The 18,614-nt window shown below is 44.1% G+C and overlaps 1 protein-coding gene across 1 annotated transcript in view; it reads right to left on the bottom strand.

Annotated features, from left to right (window-relative positions):
- The window catches only part of PCGF3 (polycomb group ring finger 3), a 141,903-nt gene that overhangs the window by 29,315 nt on the left and 93,974 nt on the right, over window positions 1-18,614 (bottom strand). Inside the window, exon 3 of the mRNA XM_073651805.1 lies at window positions 8,192-8,288. Within this exon, the coding sequence (XP_073507906.1) occupies window positions 8,192-8,288 (97 nt within the window). The remainder of the gene's footprint in view (window positions 1-8,191; window positions 8,289-18,614) is intronic.

Here is an 18,614-nt window from a genome sequence, read left to right as displayed (position 1 = left end):
CGGGTTGTACATGTGGATTGTACATGCGTTTTCCTGCCAGGGACATGCGGAAGTGCAGCGTTCTTCACTTGCATTTCGCAATGCGGGTTGACAAGTGCTTTCCAAGTGATTTTAGCATCACTTGGAAAGTGCTTGTCAAATTGGTCACACTATATAAATCCATGCAAACAGCATGGATTTATATAGTGTGACCCGAGAGAATGTCAAAAAATAAAAAAATAAATATATACTTACCTTCCGATGGCTTGCTTCACCGTCCCGGCTGCGGTAGACTGAAGGACCTGCCGACGTCAGCGTCGCGTGACCCGTCACATGACTGAAGTCAGCGCAGGTCCTTCATTCCATCGCAAACTGCAGCCAATCAAGGAGGAGCGCAACGCGGGCCGCCAGAAGGTAAGTATATATTTATTTTTTATTTTATTCTTTTTTTTTACAGTTTTCAATGGTACCCAGGTCCGGAGGAGAGTCTTCTCTAGACCAGGGTACCATCCGCACATTAGAAAGCATTGAATGCGCATCTACATATGAAGTGATGCGTAATCCATGCGGTCTAATGCCAGTCAATGGCGGCGAAAATGCAGCACTTCCACAAAATAATTGGTAGTGCTGCGTTTTTTTCCGCAATGATAATCCGCAGCGGAAATTTCCGCAGCATGTGCACAGCACATGCGGATTATCATTGGGGAACATGGTAGGCCTTCTACCATGCGTTTTTTAAGCGTTTCTGCAGCGTTATTGCCGCTGCGGAAACGCTTAAAAAACGCATCGTGGGCACACAGCCTAACTCTCCACTCACTCCCTTGTAGATCCATCACAGTCCGGCTTCCGCCTCCTACATTCTACAGAAACTGCGCTCATTAAAGTGACCAATGACCTTTAGACAGCAAAAAGTAACAGTGACTACTTTCTGCTCATTCTTCTTGATTGCTCTGGAGCTTTCGACATTGTTAACCACGATCTCCTACTCTCTATGCTCCACTCAATCGGCATAAAGGACACTGCACTCTCCTGGTTCTCCTCATTTCTTTCTGACCGCACCTTCTGTGTATCGTTCACTGGCTTCACTTCGCTTCCTCTCACTATTGGGATCCCTCAGGTTTCAGTCCTTGGCCCTCTTCTTTCTCTACACAGCCCCAATTAGACAGACCATCAGCAAACTTGGCTTTCAGTACCATCTTTATGCTGATGACACACAACTATAGACTTCATCCCCTAACCTTACCCCCGATGTACTACAGAACACCAATGACTGACTGTCTGCAGTTTCCAACATCATGTCCTCACTGCATCTGAAACTCAACCTTTCCAAAACTGAACTTCTTCTGCTCCCACCATCTACTCACCTTCCTAAATCTGACATCTACCTCTCCATGTGTGGTACCACAATAAAGCCAAGCCAGCAACGATATTTCTGTTTTATTTGCACTTTGATTGTATTTTTTAATTATATACAGTACAGACCAAAAGTTCGAACACACCTCATTTAAAGATTTTTCTGTATTTTCATGACAATGAAATTTGTACATTCACACTGAAGGCATCAAAACTATGAATTAACACATGTGGAATTATATACTTAACAAAAAAGTGTGAAACTACTGAAAATATGTCTTATATTCTAGGTTCTTCAAAGTAGCCACCTTTTGCTTTGAGAACTGCTTTGCATACTCTTGGCATTCTCTTGATGAACTCGATTGGGTTCAGGTCTGGTGACTGTGGAGGCCAGGTCATCTGGCGTAGCACCCAATCACTCTACTCCTTGGTCAAATAGCCCTTACACAGCCTGGAGGTGTGTTTGGGGTCATTGTCCTGTTGAAAAATAAATGATGGTCCAACTAAACGCAAACCGGATGGAATAGCATGCCGCTGCAAGATGCTGTGGTAGCAATGCTGGTTCAGTATGCCTTCAATTTTGAATAAATCCCCAACAGTGTCACCAGCAAAGCACCCCCACATCATCACACCTCCTCCTCCATGCTTCACGGTGGGAACCAGGCACAAAGTCTCCTCTTAACAGTTGTTGAAGAGAACTGTGTGTGGCATTGACCTGGTCTCCAATCTGAGCTGCTGTTAACCTGCGATTTCTGAGGCTGGTGACTCGGATAAACTTATCCTCAGAAGCAGAGGTGACTCTTGGTCTTCCTTTCCTGGGGCGGTCCTCATGTGAGCCAGTTTCTTTGCAGCGCTTGATGGTTTTTGCAACTGCACTTGGGGACACTTTCAAAGTTTGCCCAATTTTTCGCACTGACTGACTTTCATTTCTTAAAGTAATGATGGCCACTCTTTTTTCTTTACTTAGCTGCTTTTTTTCTTGCCATAATACAAATTCTAACAGTCTACTCAGTAGGACTATCAGCTGTGTATCCACCAGACTTCTGCACAACACAACTGATGGTCCCAACCCCATTTATAAGGCAAGAAATCCCACTTATTAAACCTGACAGGACACACCTGTGAAGTGAAAACCATTTCCGGTGACTACCTCTTGAAGCTCATCAAGAGAATGCCAAGTGTGTGTGACTCGCCCCCTAGGCCGTGGGGCACCCGGAACCGGGCAATAGGGAGACGATGGGGGTAGTAGTGGCGACCCGGTCCCGTGGCTCAGGGTGGTCAGACCAGTGGCAGTCTTTTAGATGTTTTAGATAATGTCCGACTACGCCACCCGTGGATTGCGGTTATTAGGAACCGCCGCTGCAGGGCAGACCGCTGGGGCCGATGATGGATGCAGCTGGGATGGTGTGATTCCCCACGGGAAGAGTGCAGCCCCAGGGCAGTGTAGTGGATGGTGGGAGCGATGGTGGTGGGAGTCCCAGTACCGTTAGTGCTGGAGGAGCGAAAGAGCACACAGACAACGTACTGCAGTCCAATGTCTTTTACTCACAGTTCAGGTGCTCCGGGTCACTTCTGCGCAAGCAGTGACCACCCAAGCCGTGCAGTGTCCACCAGGTGAGGGGCTCGGTCAACCCCCAGGCAGTTCAGGAGCATGGCACAGGACCCCCTTCAATCGTTTCTCTGGCCTGCCTCACCAGTGACCCACTTTTGTCCAGCTGCCGCGGACTTGCGCGGGTAAACGTGGGCCCCGTTCTCCGCTGTCCTATATGGTGCCTTCCTAGCAGGTTTGATGAGGTGCTGCACCAATAAATGGTCACAGCCTCCGGTCTTTGGCTGAGGGTTGTTTCTCCTCCACCAACTTGGGATCCAGTACCCTTAATCTGCCTGACCCTGCACCCTGGATTCTCGTGGGTTCTTAGGGTCCCTTCCACCTTCTTGTTCCTGAGCCCTTCTGTTCCTCTGTCTCTTCTTCTCCTTTTCTGTTCTGTCTTCTCCTCCTTCCCTTGGCCTCTTCTCCAGGCCCACTTCCCCTTCTCCTCTCAGGCTCCAGCCTTTTCTCTAGGCCTGCCTCTGAGCAGAGCTCCTACAGAGCCTCTGCTCCCTGTCTTCTTCTCTCTGGAAAGACCCTGAACTAAGATGGTGCCCACCTTTTATACCTCCCTCTGACCATGAGCCCAGGTGACCAGCAACCAATGGGCTCCTTCCTACGCTCAGGAACCAACCCCTATCTGCCCCTACAGCACTGGGTATTCCACCCCCCTCCCCACTCCAGTCAGGGACATAGTCGGTCGTGCCTGCACTTCTGTCTAATGGGAGCACCGTTGAGCTGTCCCTCGGAAATGGGGTGTGTGTGCTGTATGCAGCTAACTGAGCCCTGGTCCATACTCCATCCTTACCCGGGAGTGGAATACCACACCTCTGGCAGAGGTGCAATACCCCTGTAGCGGTCGAACCCTCGGGGCGCTACATTTGCAAAGCAGTCATCAAAGCAAAAGGTGGCTACTTTGAAGAACCTAGAATATAAGACATTTTCAGTTGTTTTACACTTTTTTGTTAAGTATATAATTCCACAAGTGTTAATTCATAGTTTTGATGCCTTCAGTGTGAATGTACAATTTTCAAAGTCATGAAAATACAGAAAAATCTTTAAATGAGAAGGTGTGTCCAAACTTTTGGTCTCTACTGTACTTGGAACCTCTTTTACTAAAGAGAGAAGACAGCTTGATGACAAAACCTAAACAAGAGAATGATCAACTAGAAGTAATGGATACATTGATTATACCAAGACTTGCACTTTAGACAAAATAAAACCAAGGCTTAAAGGGAATGTGACAGCTGAAGCATGCTGTTCGATCCACAGACACGCATCATATACTGCTTGTATGATCTCAACCACATATATGTAACTTTGAAACGCCATAGCATTTCAGAGAAACGTATATACTGGAAGCTGACCGCTGCCAGTGATTGACAGGTCTCCCCGTATACATGCACACAGGGAGAGACCCATCACTCAAGGAGATTAGGCAGGAAGAAGCCGCTGGGGACCCACCTATTCAACTGGTTATTCTCTGGCTGGCTCACAATACAACTTCGCAAGTAGTATTGTATCGGGTGTAAAGACAACCCTTCCAGAATTTACTTTACAGGCAGAAGCCTGGAAAGCTTTGACTGTAGTTTGAAATTATGCTATACAGACTAAGTTAGGATCAAGTACAAGTTAGAAGAATTAACAGCCATGTAGATTATATATGTCAATTATAAAATGGTCTTTAGAGGCAAGCAAATGGATTAAAGGGTTTGTCCAAGTTTGTGGTATAAATAACCTTAGGAAAAGAATAATTTTTATTTTTTAATTGCTTCGTGAAAAGCGTGAAATCTAGCTCTACACTACACATGTTCAAAGTGTTCTCCATTGGTGACGACATAATTTTCCATGGTCTAGTTCAGTCCAGATGCGTGCCACCATATCCTCGGATATGGACTCAATTGTTTCAGTCATGCCTTGTCTCAGGTTGATCAGATCCTACCGCCCTGGGCCAGATATAGCGAGTCCTTGATGTGACCCCACAGAAAGAAGTCACAGGGTGTTAGATCTGGCAATCTTGGAGGCCAGCGCAACATTGGTGTATTGACCTGAGACAACGCATCATTAAACCAGTGGAGTCCATATCCGAGGATCTGCTGGCACGCGTTTGCACAGAACTGGACTATTGTCTAGACAACTGCCTGGTCACCAATGGAAATCACTTCGAACTTTTGTAGTGTATAGATAAAACTTGGAGAGGTGTGTCTTCCCTTGTTAATTTGTGTTATGTTCACTCGTTTTGAATACAGAGTCTAATTTTGCACCATCCTTTTTGAATCACCCTGTGCTACATTGGGGCCAATTGGAGGACATTATTATTGTATGGGGGCAGTTGGGGGACATTATTATTGTATGGATCAAGTTAGGGCAAATTACTGTCTGGGGGAGGAATTGAGGACTTATAGAGCCATAACAGGTGACATTAATAATGGCCTCCTTGTGCCTCATACATTATTATTAATTTCTGTGGCCACAATTTGCGACATTCCAACTGTATTGAGGTATAAAAAATACACACTTACTGTATGTGAACAGAATAATGCATGTTACTAGGTATGGGTGCCACTGGGGAGGGAGCATTACTGCTGTATTTGAGCACAAAAAGTAAAATTCTCCTTTGTGCCTCCATATAGTGTTGTCTATGCTTGAAAGCCACAAAAGGGGACATATGCATTAATACTGTACAGGGGCAACAGAGGACAAAATTTCTAATGTACAGGGTCACAAAATGGGACATCATTAGTGGATTACATTTTATTTTTACGACTACTTTTTTTGTGGGGGAACAAAAGGGAGGTACTGTCACTGTGTAGGGCTCCAGTGCAGCACTATGGAACTTTTCTTTGTTATTTGGTACTGTGTTTAAGTTGGTGAAAAATTGGGGAGGGTGCTATAAAGGTTATCGGCTATAGTTGTCAGTGCCCCTCATTCTACAGAGAGGAATCCTGGCTGGAGTAAGTCATCGTGGTCAGCGCCAGATGAACAGGAAAAGCAAAAATAAATTACTTGAAATAGAGAAGTCACCTGGGATCACTGAATTCACCAGTACACTATGCACTATATACGATCTACAGAGCTTCTGTGTATGTCATCGGTGATCACTGGATTTACCTGTACACTATGCCCTATATACAGAGCTCCTGTGTATAATGTCACCGGTGATCACTGGATTTACCTGTACACTATTGCCCTATATACAGAGCTCCTGTGTATAATGTAACCGGTGATCACAAGATTTACCTGTACATTATGCACTATATACAGAGCTCCTGTGTATAATGCAGGGCTGTGGAGTCGGAGTCGTGGAGTCAGAGGTCATTTTGGTGGAGTATGTATAAAATGGACCGATTCTGGCTCCTAAAATATATAATAAATTGAGTAAAGTAATTCAATGCAGTTTGTGGGGAATATTTATTCATAAGAATTTGGGAAAGTTATGAAAAGTCCTATAAATGTCTGTCCTATTCCAGGTCTAAGGGTCTAGACTTTTAGCTGAGATGAATCTGTGCTACAGTAAATTTATCACTTACACATGAGCCATGTGTGAGGGAGTCGTGAAGTCGGTGTCATGGAAATTGAGGAGTCGGAGGTTTGGCTTACCGACTCCACAGCCCTGGTATAATGTCACCGGTGATCACCAAAATTACCTGTACACTATGCACTATATACATAGCTCCTATGTATAAGGTCACTGGTGATCACTGGATTACCAGTACACTATGCACTACATTCCATCAACAGAGTTCCTGTGCAGAATGTTGCTGGTGATATTAGTGTTAATACTGTGGTATTTTGTTACCGACTGAAAGCTTTATCTTTATTACAGTGCAGAGAGAGAACGTTGGCAATCAGCGGTTATCGTGGAATGGAGGATGCTAGCACAATACTCAATACAGTGAAGACTGGGTGTTTTATGGTATTGGTTATTGACAGCACATGACTTATTTCTTCAAAAGATCTTACAAATGCATCAGGGAGGCATTCATTACGTGGATTGGAAAGGCGATTCTGGCAGTTAGGCTACGGCCCCACTATCAGTATTCGGTCAGTATTTTTTCTCAGGAGTTGGAGCCAAAACCAGGAGTGGGTGATAAATGCAGAATTGGTGACTTGTTTCTATTATACCTTTTCTCTGATTGTCCCACTCCTGGTTTTGGCTCCCACTCCTGAGAAAAAATACTGACCGAATACTGATAGTGGGGCCGTGGCCTTAAATTGGGAAAGGTTCTTTACAGTTAGAGCAGTCAGACTGTGGAATGCCCTACCCCAAGAGGTAGTAGTGGCAGACACTAACAGATTTTAAAAAAGGGCTGGAAGCTCTCCTTACAACAAATGGAATTGTAGGATATATATAATCTAGCGATGGAGATCAAGTTGAACTTGAAGGGCCGGTGTCTTTTTCAACCTATATAACTAGGCAAATGTTATGTATGACAAAATTATAATGGCTTGAATCGACTGTAGTCACGGCCACTTGTTCTCTCGGATATTAATAAGGAGAAGATTCTTTATATCTAATAAATATTTGAAAGGTTAACCCTTCCCTGTCCTGTGCCATGATTACATAATAATAGCAGTGATGCACTTAAAGAGGTTGTCCGCTACTTTTTCATTGATGACCCATCCTTAGGATAGGTCATCATTGTCTGATTGGTCGGGGTCCGACACCGGCACCCCCGCTGATCAGCCATTCTCCGTGTTAGCGGCTGCCGGCCGGAGCTTCTCGATCTTCTGTTAGTGGCCGCACAAGGGTACTGCACATCCACTTCCTATGGATTTGAATAGGAGGCGGGTGTGCAGTACCCTGCCACGGCCACTACCAGAAGACTGAGCAGCTCCGCAAGTGATCAGTTCCAGCCAGTGTTGACACTGAACAACTGATCGGCGGGGCTGACGGGTGTCGGACCCCAACTGATCAGAAATTAATGACCTATTCCAAGGATAGGTAATCAACGAAAAGTAGTAGACAACCTCTAATGTAAACCACCGTAATTGATGATCGTATCTATGGTGAGGGCACAGGAGGAGATGTGCAGGATCATCTGTATGTTACAGTAGACACTTAGCTCTAGGGAAGATAACGACTAACAGGTGTTAGCATATAGCCGTAATGTGGGCCCCTACAGTCAATTCTACTGGTGGGCCCTAGGCACACCAGTTGGATACTTTGTACGTGGTTACAAATTATAGGGTGGTAATTTGCATGCAATCAAGGACAGACGTTAAATAATAACTACAAACTAGAAGATGATCTACAGACAGCTCACTTACCCTATATACTGTAGAGGGTGGCTTTGATGGATGACAATTCTACATGTTGGACATGTGTTATTTTCTTCCAAATATTTCACCAAGCAACTTCTACAAACTGTGAAAGACAAAATTAAAGAAATCTATAAATTTCCATCTGAAGTCCTTTAAACACAGCACGTGAAATATCAGTAGCAGCCTTCTTTTTAATATACTTCATTAAAGCCTGGATGCATTTTTTCCTGTGTTTCTCATTTCCACTTTTCTGACTGCAAAAGCCTAATTAACAAGCTATTCTAATTAAAATTGTTCCTTTTCTTGCTCCGCCATCTGTATATTCTAACAAACGGAGCTGTAACATTGCAGATTCTCACATTTACTGTTCAATGGTGCCATCTACTGGTCACACATAATTTAGGTTATAAAAACCAGCCTGCATTGTGTAGGTCACACATCGCATACAACTTCCAAACTAAGCAAGTCTGTGCACTACAAAAGAAAAAAAAATCAGGCATCCTTACATTCCATATAATTTACATCCAACTTAAAGGGATTGCCGCTTCTTAAAAGAAAAGTCTGCAGTCGCTCCTTGTGACTGCAGGCAGTCAAATCGTGACGGTGTGCAATGTACATTGGCACAATTACTTTGTATTCCATGTGTGGGTGGGCAGTCACATAACTGCATATATGCACTAACCCACATGTGGAGTACAGGGGAATCATGACAGTGTGCGCATCACACACTGTCATGATTTGGCAGTCTGCAGTCACAGACTTTTCTTCTTCCCTTTAACGTACACTACTTAGAAATGACACTAGCACATATAGTATCCATATTTGCAACCTTTAAGGGTTCATCTATATTTGGAAATTATGAATTGTAAACCATGCCTCTCCTGCAATGGGGTGGCCTTAGCACCATGACTGGTGTTGGTCCGAGCCACATCAATGGAAGGTCAGAAGGTGCTTTCCACAGAGCCTCCATGCTTAACAATTGGTCATAAAGAGGCTGTCTCCTTTTATTAAAACAACAACAAGCAACCTTGCAAATTACTTATTAACAATCCTTTATATACTCAAGAACAGAGGAATGTTTAATGTTATAGCTTACAGCTCATTGGCAAGGTTACCCGCCACCTCTGCAGTTTATCAAAAGGTGTTCGGTCTCCAAGGTAAGGCGCGCGTTGGGTATTCAGCCTGCAAGCGCTGCTCTGAAGATGGCGGCCTACGACCAGTTTCAGTGCCCCTGCGCTCCTCCGATCCAGCAGAGGCAAAGATGCCTTTGTTAGCATCATTGGAGTGTGTGTAGTGGCTCAACCATGATGGCAGCCTAAGCTGTCAATCATCAGAAGTGCATTGGTACGTGGCAAGCAGGAAGCCAGGAGGGAAGCAGTGAGGAAATAGGGATGAAGAATTAGTAACCTGCAAGAAATGTCACCTTTGGTCATCTTGTCCTTCACGAGTAGTGTATAGAAAGTAGGCTGGAATTTATGGCAGACTGGATAATCTGAACTTTATTGATATACTTCGGTGCAGAGGACTTGTGTTTTAGATGCGTTTCTGCAGCAGAAATGCATGTTCATTTTCGAACCGTTGATTTTCCGCATCAAATGCAAGTCAATGGGGGAAAGTCCGCACAAAAAAATTCAGCGTATCCACAACAGAAATTGACATGCTGCAGATTTGAACCACGCACCGCAGGTCAGTTTACATCGTTAATAAAAGAAGCACAATGAAATCCCATCCACTTTGCTGGAACTTTAAGTTGCTGAGTTTTTAATCGCAGCAAAAATATGCAGAATCAAAAACACACCAAAAGTTCATCATGGGAATGTAGCCAAAGTGGGTTTTTTTTACTAGAGGAAACATCTTTATTGAAATGGAGGTTGTCAGAGTAGAAGACAACGTATTTATAAAAAAAAAAAAGAAAACGATCTCCCGAGATCTCAATCTGCGCATGCTCCGGCGGCCATTTTGCCAAAGTACGGGGCTATGTACAGGATAGGGAACCTTTCCTCAGCTCACCGCCGGCTTCTGAGGACGGGGCCGCAGCATTGCCCCACCACCACCAGGGCCCACAGCATGGCCCCGCTACCGCTGCAGCCATCAACCTCTGGGACCCCGATCCGACGCCGCACTACCCCCCAGGTAAAACCGGAAGTTTGCATTTTAGGACGCACACCCTTTTTCCTCCCAAATTTGAGGGGGGGGGGGGGGGGAACGACAAAGTGAGTCCTATAATCCACAAAATACGGTATATTAAAAAAATAATCAACTCATCACAGAAAATAAAAAAACAAAAAACACAAGAAAATGATTGTAGTGCACATAGGATAGCTAAATGAAGCCAATTCCCTATAAGGAAGATGAAGAAACACAGATCAGATCACACTAGGCGCTTCCTTATGATAAACACTAGGATATTACTTTCTTTACAGGGTCATAATTCAATATAAAGTACCGTGCAATAGTTTTAGATCGGTGTGGAAAAAATGTTATAAAGCAAGAATGCTTACTAGAACAGCCGTGTTAATAATTTATTTTATCAAACAAAATACAAGATGAATGAACAAAAGATGAATCTAACTAAAATCAAATATTTGGTGTGACCACCTTTTGCCTTCAGAACAGCATCAATTCTTCTAGGTACACTTGCACAAGGTGTTTAAAGGCTCTCGGGGGAGGTTTTTCCAAACATCTTGGAGAACTAACCACAGATCTTCTGTGGATGTAGGCTTGTGCAAATACTTTTATCTTTTCATATAGTCCCAAACAGGCTCGAAGATGTTGAGATCAAGGCTCTGTAGGGGCCATATCATCAGTTCCAGGACTTCTTGTTCTTTACACTGAAGGGGTACTTGTCATGTCCCAAAATACTATTAATCTGCATATATGGTGTTAATCTGCAGGTAAATAGCATTCTAAAGCTGTGCGGCCACTGAACTGAAAGCACGGCTACAGAGAGGAAAAGAACCTTATTCCTCCTGGCAGCCTCCAGCTTTCACTCAAAGTGATTGGCGGTTGTAACCACATCCCAGAACTGACTGACATCCAGCTCAGCTGTGCGTCAGTGCAGAGCCGGTGGTCAGTCAGTGCCGGGGCGTGGTTACAGCCACCGCTCACTATGTGCCGAGAAGTAACAGAGGCAGTGCTGGGAGGAATAAAGCTAATTTCCTCCAGCTAGTTGGGCTTTCAGTGCAGTGGCCGAATGGCTTTAGAAAGACATTTACTTGCAGACTGATCCAATAACTGCAGGTTAATAGGTTTAAGCAATAAAACATTTGGTGAGAGTGCTTCTTTAAGGAATTAAAAAGGTTACAATTAGCAGGTAGATCATATAAAGTAATCTTTATCCACAAGTTTTCAGAGCTTACCAAAATAGGACACACAGACGGGTTGTACAAACTGTAAAAATGTATCCAGAGACTGCTTGTTTCTGAGGTTTTCACACCATGTGTCATCTGCACAATAGTCACTTACTAAGGAAGGGACAGTCACTCCATGGTAGTAAAATCTGCAAATGGAAGGTGAATAACCGTGACATGTTTTGCCACTCTATAATGGACAGGCTACGCTTGCTGAATCCTTCCCAGGTAAAGGGATGTAAACCGTCCCATTATAGATGCATTTCTTATGCCTACAGATAATAAATTCACAATGGAGTCGCAGAACAAAAATAATTTTGTCATAGCTCTGCTAGTATATTGACAGACAATAGCTAAATACTACAATACTAGTTTGCATTAACACAAAAGCACTCCTGCATGCCCCCAACAACCAGCTTTAAATAATTAGGGTAGTCTTTCCACATATTTATTTATATCCATACATATCTCAATATACAGTGGTGCATCTCACTAAATTAGAATATCAAAACGTTCATTTATTTCAGTTCTTCAATACAAACAGTGAAACTCATTATATAGAGTTATTACTAGTGTTGAGCGATACCTTCCGATATCGGGAAATACTGGATTGGATCGGACAGATACCCAAAAAGCATCGGATATCGCCGATTCAGATACCGGAAACCAATGCAAGTCAATGGGACACAAATATCGGAATGAAAATAAACCCTTTCTTTCCTTGTAGGTTAATTCTACATGAAGGAAAACAACTAAGAATAATGTAGAATGTATTACATGAAAAGCCGGCAATTCATCAGCGGCATACACCGGTACCCGACAATTTACAACAGACAGAATAGAGCTTCACACATAGATTAGATAGATAGAAACATGTCAGTCACATATATAAGAAGTACAGTGATAGTGTTGCTTACTGTACTTGTCATTTAGTGTTAAAGGATTTATTAAAAAAAATAATTGTGTTTTCATGCACCGTCTCTTTAAAAAAGCCGGCCGGCAATTCAGCATCGGTACCCGACAATTTATAACAGAAAGAATAGAGCATCACACATAGATTAGATAGATAGAAACATGTCAGTCACATATGTAAGAAGTACAGTGATAGTGTTGATTACTGTACTTGTCATTTATTTTAACACTAAAGGATTTATTAAAAAAAAAAAAATTGGCGTGGGGTTCCCCGTAATTTTAGTCTCTAGCGGAGGTTAAGCAGACGGCTGGGGCAGATGTTTGAAGCCTGGGAAGGGGGTAATACCCACGGAGCTTCCCAGACTACTAATATCAGCCCCCAGCTGAATACATAGCCTTTACTAGCTATTAAAATGGGGGATCCCAAAAAATATGACGTGGGGGTCCCCCCTATTTTAATAGCTAGCAAAGGCTAGGCAGACAGCTGGGGGCTGATATTAATAGCCCAGGAAGGGTGCCATGAATATTGGCCCCCTCCCAGACTAGAAACACCAGAAGTCAGCCGCCCCAGAAATGGCGCATCCATAGGATGTGCCAATTCTGGCACTTAGCCTCGCTCTTCCCACTGCCCTGTAGCACTGGCATTGGGGTAATAGGGCTGGGGTTGATGTCAGCTTATAATGCCAGCTGACATCAAGCCCAGGTTAGTAATGGAGAGGCGTCTATAAGACAGCCCCATTACTAACCCCATAGTCAAAGTTAAAAAAAAAACACAAACACCCAGAATAAAGTCCTTTAATTGAAATAAACACACAATTCTTTATTGTTCTAAATTAAACCATACTTACCATCACGCCCATTCCAGATGAAGCCAACAATCTCCTGCAATAAAAGTAAAATAATAAAGCAACCTCATCCTTACCTTTCCATGGTTCCCACGACAGCTTTAGCTCTGCTACATTGACATGACAGGCTGGATCGCAGCCGAAAGCTGCCATCCAGCTTGCCATGCCGCAGACACTGAGAAGCGCAGGCATGCTTGCGCTCCTCAGTGTCTGGCTGTGACGGCATCCAGATGAGTCGAGGTCATGTCCAATGAACTCAGCTCACCTCATGCACGTCACTGACAGCGTGGGAGAATTCTCCTGCGCTCAGCGCTTGAGCAGGAGAATTCTCCCACGCTGGGATGGTAGAGATGACAGGCTGGATCACAGCTGAGCGCTGCCATCCAGCTTGTCATCCTTCAGAGACACTGCAGAGCGCAAGTATGCCTGCGCTCTGCAGTGTCTATGAAGGATGGCATGCTGGGTGGCAGTGCTCAGCTGCCATCCAGCCTGTCATCTCAATGCCATCCCAGCGTGGGAGAATTCTCCTGCTGAAGCGCTGAGCGCAGGAGAATTCTCCCACGCTGTCAGTGACGTGCATGAGGTGAGCAGAGTTCATTGGACATGACCATGATGGTAAGTATGGTTTAATTTAGAACATTAAAAAATTGTGTGTTTATTTCAATTAAAGGACTTTATTCTGGGTGTTGTGTTTTTTTAAATACTTTACTAGAAATTCATGGTGGTCATGTCTAATATTGGCGTGACCCCATGAATTTCGGGCTTAGGGCCAGCTGATAATGCCAAGCTGGCCCTAACCCCTTTATTACCCAGGAGCCACTGCACCAGGGCCCTGGATGAGTTGGGTACAGCGCCAGAAGATGGCGCTTCTATGAATGCGCCATTTTCTGGGGTGGCTGCGGACAGCAATTTGCAGCGGGGGGGGGGGGGGGGGGCAGAAAGCTTGGGCCTGCCTGCGCTGCGGATTCCAGCCCCCAGCTGCCTAGATGTACCTGGCTGGACACAAAAATAGGGCGAAGCCCCACGGCAATTTTTTTTAAATTATTTCATGAAATTCATGAAATAATTAAAAAACGGGCTTCCCTGTATTTTTGTTTCCAGCCAGGTACAAATAGGCATCTGGGGGTTGGGGGCAGCCCGTTCCTGCCTGCTGTACCTGGCTGGACACAAAAATATGGCGAAGGCCACATCAAATTTTTGGTGAAAAATTCAATACATTTTAAAAAAAAAAAACACATTTAGGGACTGCATCTTTATTAACCCCTCCACGTGAGGGGTTAATAAAGATGCAGTCCCTAAATTATTTTTTTTTATTATTATTTTTTAATTAATGTTTCCCAAAAATTTTGACGTGGGCTTCGCCATATTTTTGTATGCCAGCCAGGTACAGCATCCAGGAACGGGCTGCCCCCAACCACCAGATGTCTATTTGTACCTGGCCGGACACAACAATATAGGTAACCCTTTTTTTTTTTTTTTTTTTTTTTTTTTTTTATTATTATTTCATGAACTTCATGAAATAATTTAAAAAAAAAACATGGGGCTTCGCCCTATTTTTGTGTCCAGTCAAGTACAACTAGGCAGCTGGGGGCTGGAGTCCGCAGCGCAGGGAGGCCCAAGCTTTCTGCCCCCCCCCCCCCCCCCGCTGCAAATTGCAGTCCGCAGCCACCCCAGAAAATGGCGCGTTCATAGAAGCGCCATCTTCTGGCGCTGTACCCAACTCATCCAGGGCCCTGGTGCGGTGGCTCACTGGGTAATAAAGGGGTTAGGGCCAGCTTGGCATTATCAGCTGGCCCTAAGCCCGAAATTCATGGGGTCATACCAATATTAGACATGACCGCCATGAATTTCTAGTAAAGTATTTAAAAAAACACAACACCCAGAATAAAGTCCTTTAATTGAAATAAACACACAATTTTTTAATGTTCTAAATTAAACCATACTTACCAACACGCCCATTTCAGGTGAAGCCAATGTCTTCTGCAATAAAAGTAAAATAATAAAGCAACATCATCCTTACCTTTCCATAGTTCCCATGACCGCTTCAGCTCTGCTACATTCACATGACAGGCTGGATCGCAGCCGAAAGCTACCATCCAGCAGACACTGAGAAGCGCAGGCATGCTTGCGCTCCTCCGTGCCTCGCTATGACAGCACCCAGATGAGCCGAGGTCATGTCCAATGAACTCGGCTCACCTCATGCATGTCACTGACAGCGTGGGAAAATTCTCCTGCGCTCAGCGCTTCAGCAGGAGAATTCTCCCACGCCGGGATGGCATGGAGATGACAGGCTGGATGGCAGTTGAGCGCTGCCATCCAGCATGCCATCCTTCATAGACACTGCAGAGCGCAGGCATGCTTGCGCTCTGCAGTGACTCAGAAGGATGACAAGCTGGATGGCAGCGCTCAGCTGTGATCCAGCCTGTCATCTCAATGCCATCCCAGCGTGGGAGAATTCTCCTGCTCAAACACTGAGCGGGGAAGAATTCTCCCACGCTGTCAGTGACGTGCATGAGGTGAGCTGAGTTCATTGAACATGACTTCGGCTCATCTTTATGCCGTCACAGCGAGACACTGAGGAGCGCAAGCATGCCTGCGCTTCTCAGTGTCTGCGGCATGGCAAGCTGGATGGCAGTTATCGGCTGCGATCCAGCCTGTCAAGTGAATGTAGCAGAGCTGAAGCTGTCCTGGGAACCATGGAAAGGTAAGGATGATGTTGCTTTATTATTTTACTTTTATTGCAGAAGACATTGGCTTCAGCTGGAATAGGTGTGATGGTAAGTATGGTTTAATTTAGAATAATAAAGAATTGTGTGTTTATTTCAATTAAAGGACTTTATTCTGGGTGTTTGTGTTTTTTTTTAACTTTGACTATGGGGTTAATAATGGGGGTGTCTTATAGACGCCTCTCCATTACTAACCTGGGCTTGATGTCAGCTGGCATTATAAGCTGACATCAACCCCAGCCCTATTACCCCAATGCCACTGCTACAGGGCAGTGGGAAGAGCGAGGCTAAGTGCCAGAATTGGCGCATCCTATGGATGCACCATTTCTGGGGCGGCTGACGGCAGGTGTTTCTAGTCTGGGAGGGGGCCAATATTCATGGCACCCTTCCTGGGCTATTAATATCAGCCCCCAGCTGTCTGCCTAGCCTTTGCTAGCTATTAAAATAGGGGGGACCCCCACGTCATTTCTTTTGGGGTCCCCCATTTTAATAGCTAGTAAAGGCTAGGTATTCAGCTGGGGGCTTATATTAGTAGCCTGGGAAGCTCCATGGGTATTACCCCCTTCCCAGGCTTCAAACATCAGCCCCAGCCGTCTGCTTAACCTCCGCTAGAGACTAAAATTACGGGGAACCCCACGCCAATTTTTTTTTTTATAAATCCTTTATTTTAACACTAAATGACAAGTACAGTAATCAACACTATCACTGTACTTCTTACATATGTGACTGACATGTTTATATCTATCTAATCTGTGTGTGATGCTGTATTCTCTCTGTTATAAATTGTCGGGCACCGATGCTGAATTGCCGGCCGGCTTTTTTAAAGATACGGTGCATGAAAACACTTATTATTTTTAATAAATCCTTTAACACTAAATGACAAGTACAGTAAGCTGAGCGCTGCCATCCAGCTTGTCATCCTTCAGAGACACTGCAGAGAGCAGGCATTATGGGAACTTCCGATTCCGGTATTCGATATTCTAAAAGTATCGGAACTCAGATACCGCGAATATCGGTCGATACCCGATATTTCAGTATCGGAATGCTCAACACTAGTTATTACAAACAGAGTGATCTATTTCAAGAGTTTATTTCTGTTAATGTTGAGGATTGTGGCTTACAGCCAATGAAAACACAAAAGTCATTATCTCAATAAATTAAAATAATTAACAAAAAAGACCTGCAAAGGCTTCCTAAGCATTTAAAAAGGTCCCTTATTCTGTTTCAGTAGGCTCCACAATCATGGGAAAGACTGCTGACTTGACAGATGTCCAGAAGGCAGTCATTGACACACGTCACAAGGTCCCAGAGTTCCAATTTTCATTTGGAAATCAAGGTCCCAGAGTCTGGAGGAAGAGTGAAGAGGCGCACAATCCAAGCTGCTTGAGGTCTAGTGTGAAGTTTCCACAATCAGTGATGGTTTGGGGAGCCATGTCATCTGCTGGTGTAGGTCCACTGTGCTTTATCAAGACCAAAGTCAGCGCAGCCGTCTACCAGGAAATTTTAGAGCACTTCATGCTTCCCTCTGCCGACAAGCTTTTTGGAGATGGAAAAGTCATTCTCCAGCAGGACTTGGCCCCTGTCCACACTGCCAAAAGTACCAATACCAGGTTTAAAAACAACTATCACTGTGCTTGATTGGCCAGCAAACTCGCCTGACTTTAACCCCATAGAGAATCTATGGTGTATTGTCAAGAGGAAGATGAGAGACACCAGACCCAACAATGCAGACGAGCTGAAGGCTGCTATCAAAGCAACCTGGGCTTCCCCAACACCTCAGCAGTGCCACAGGCTGATCGCCTCCATGCCACGCTGCATTGATGCAAAAGGTGCCCCGACCAAGTATTGAGCGCATTTACTGAGCATACATTTCAGTAGGCAAACATTTCGGATTTTAAAATAATTTTTCAAGCTGTTATAAAGTATTCTAATTTCCTGAGATAATGACTTTTGTGTTTTCATTGTCTGTAAGCCAGAATCATCAACATTAACAGAAATAAACACTTGAAATAGATCACTCTGATTGTAATGACTCTATATAATATATGAGATTCACTTTTTGTATTGAACTGAAATAAAATTAACTTTTTGATGATATTCTAATTTAGTGAGATGCACCTGTATATATTCTCAATATATAGTCAATAGGAGAACAGCTATGAGCAAATTAACAATGAAGTCACTGGACAAGGTCTTCAAATCAAGGAACATTTCACTGGCGTCAAAGGCACGGCTCGTATATAGTTTGGTCTTATTTGTGGCAACATACAGATGCGAAACCTGGATGATAAGAAACAAGACAGAAAACGAATCAACACTTTCGAAATGTGGTGTTGGAGAAGGTTATCAATACCAAGGATGGAAAGACGAAAAAACAAATTTCGGAACAAATCAAGGATCACCAAGCTGCAACTTGGCTACTTCGGACACATCATATGAAGAGAGAAATCACTGGAGAAGGACATCATAGTTGGAAGAATAGAATAAATAAGGAAAAGAGGAAGACCAGCAACTGATGGCTTGATACAATCAAGATAAGGTGGAGAAGACCCTGATGGACCCATCTAGAGATGCACAAGATCAATCTTCCTACAGA

The sequence above is a fragment of the Phyllobates terribilis genome, unplaced genomic scaffold, assembly GCF_046119375.1.
Source record: "Phyllobates terribilis strain yellow unplaced genomic scaffold, ASM4611937v1 Scaffold_1__5_contigs__length_1240528914, whole genome shotgun sequence".
Lineage (NCBI taxonomy): Eukaryota > Metazoa > Chordata > Amphibia > Anura > Dendrobatidae > Phyllobates > Phyllobates terribilis.
This window is presented reverse-complemented; position numbering and strand designations above follow the sequence as displayed.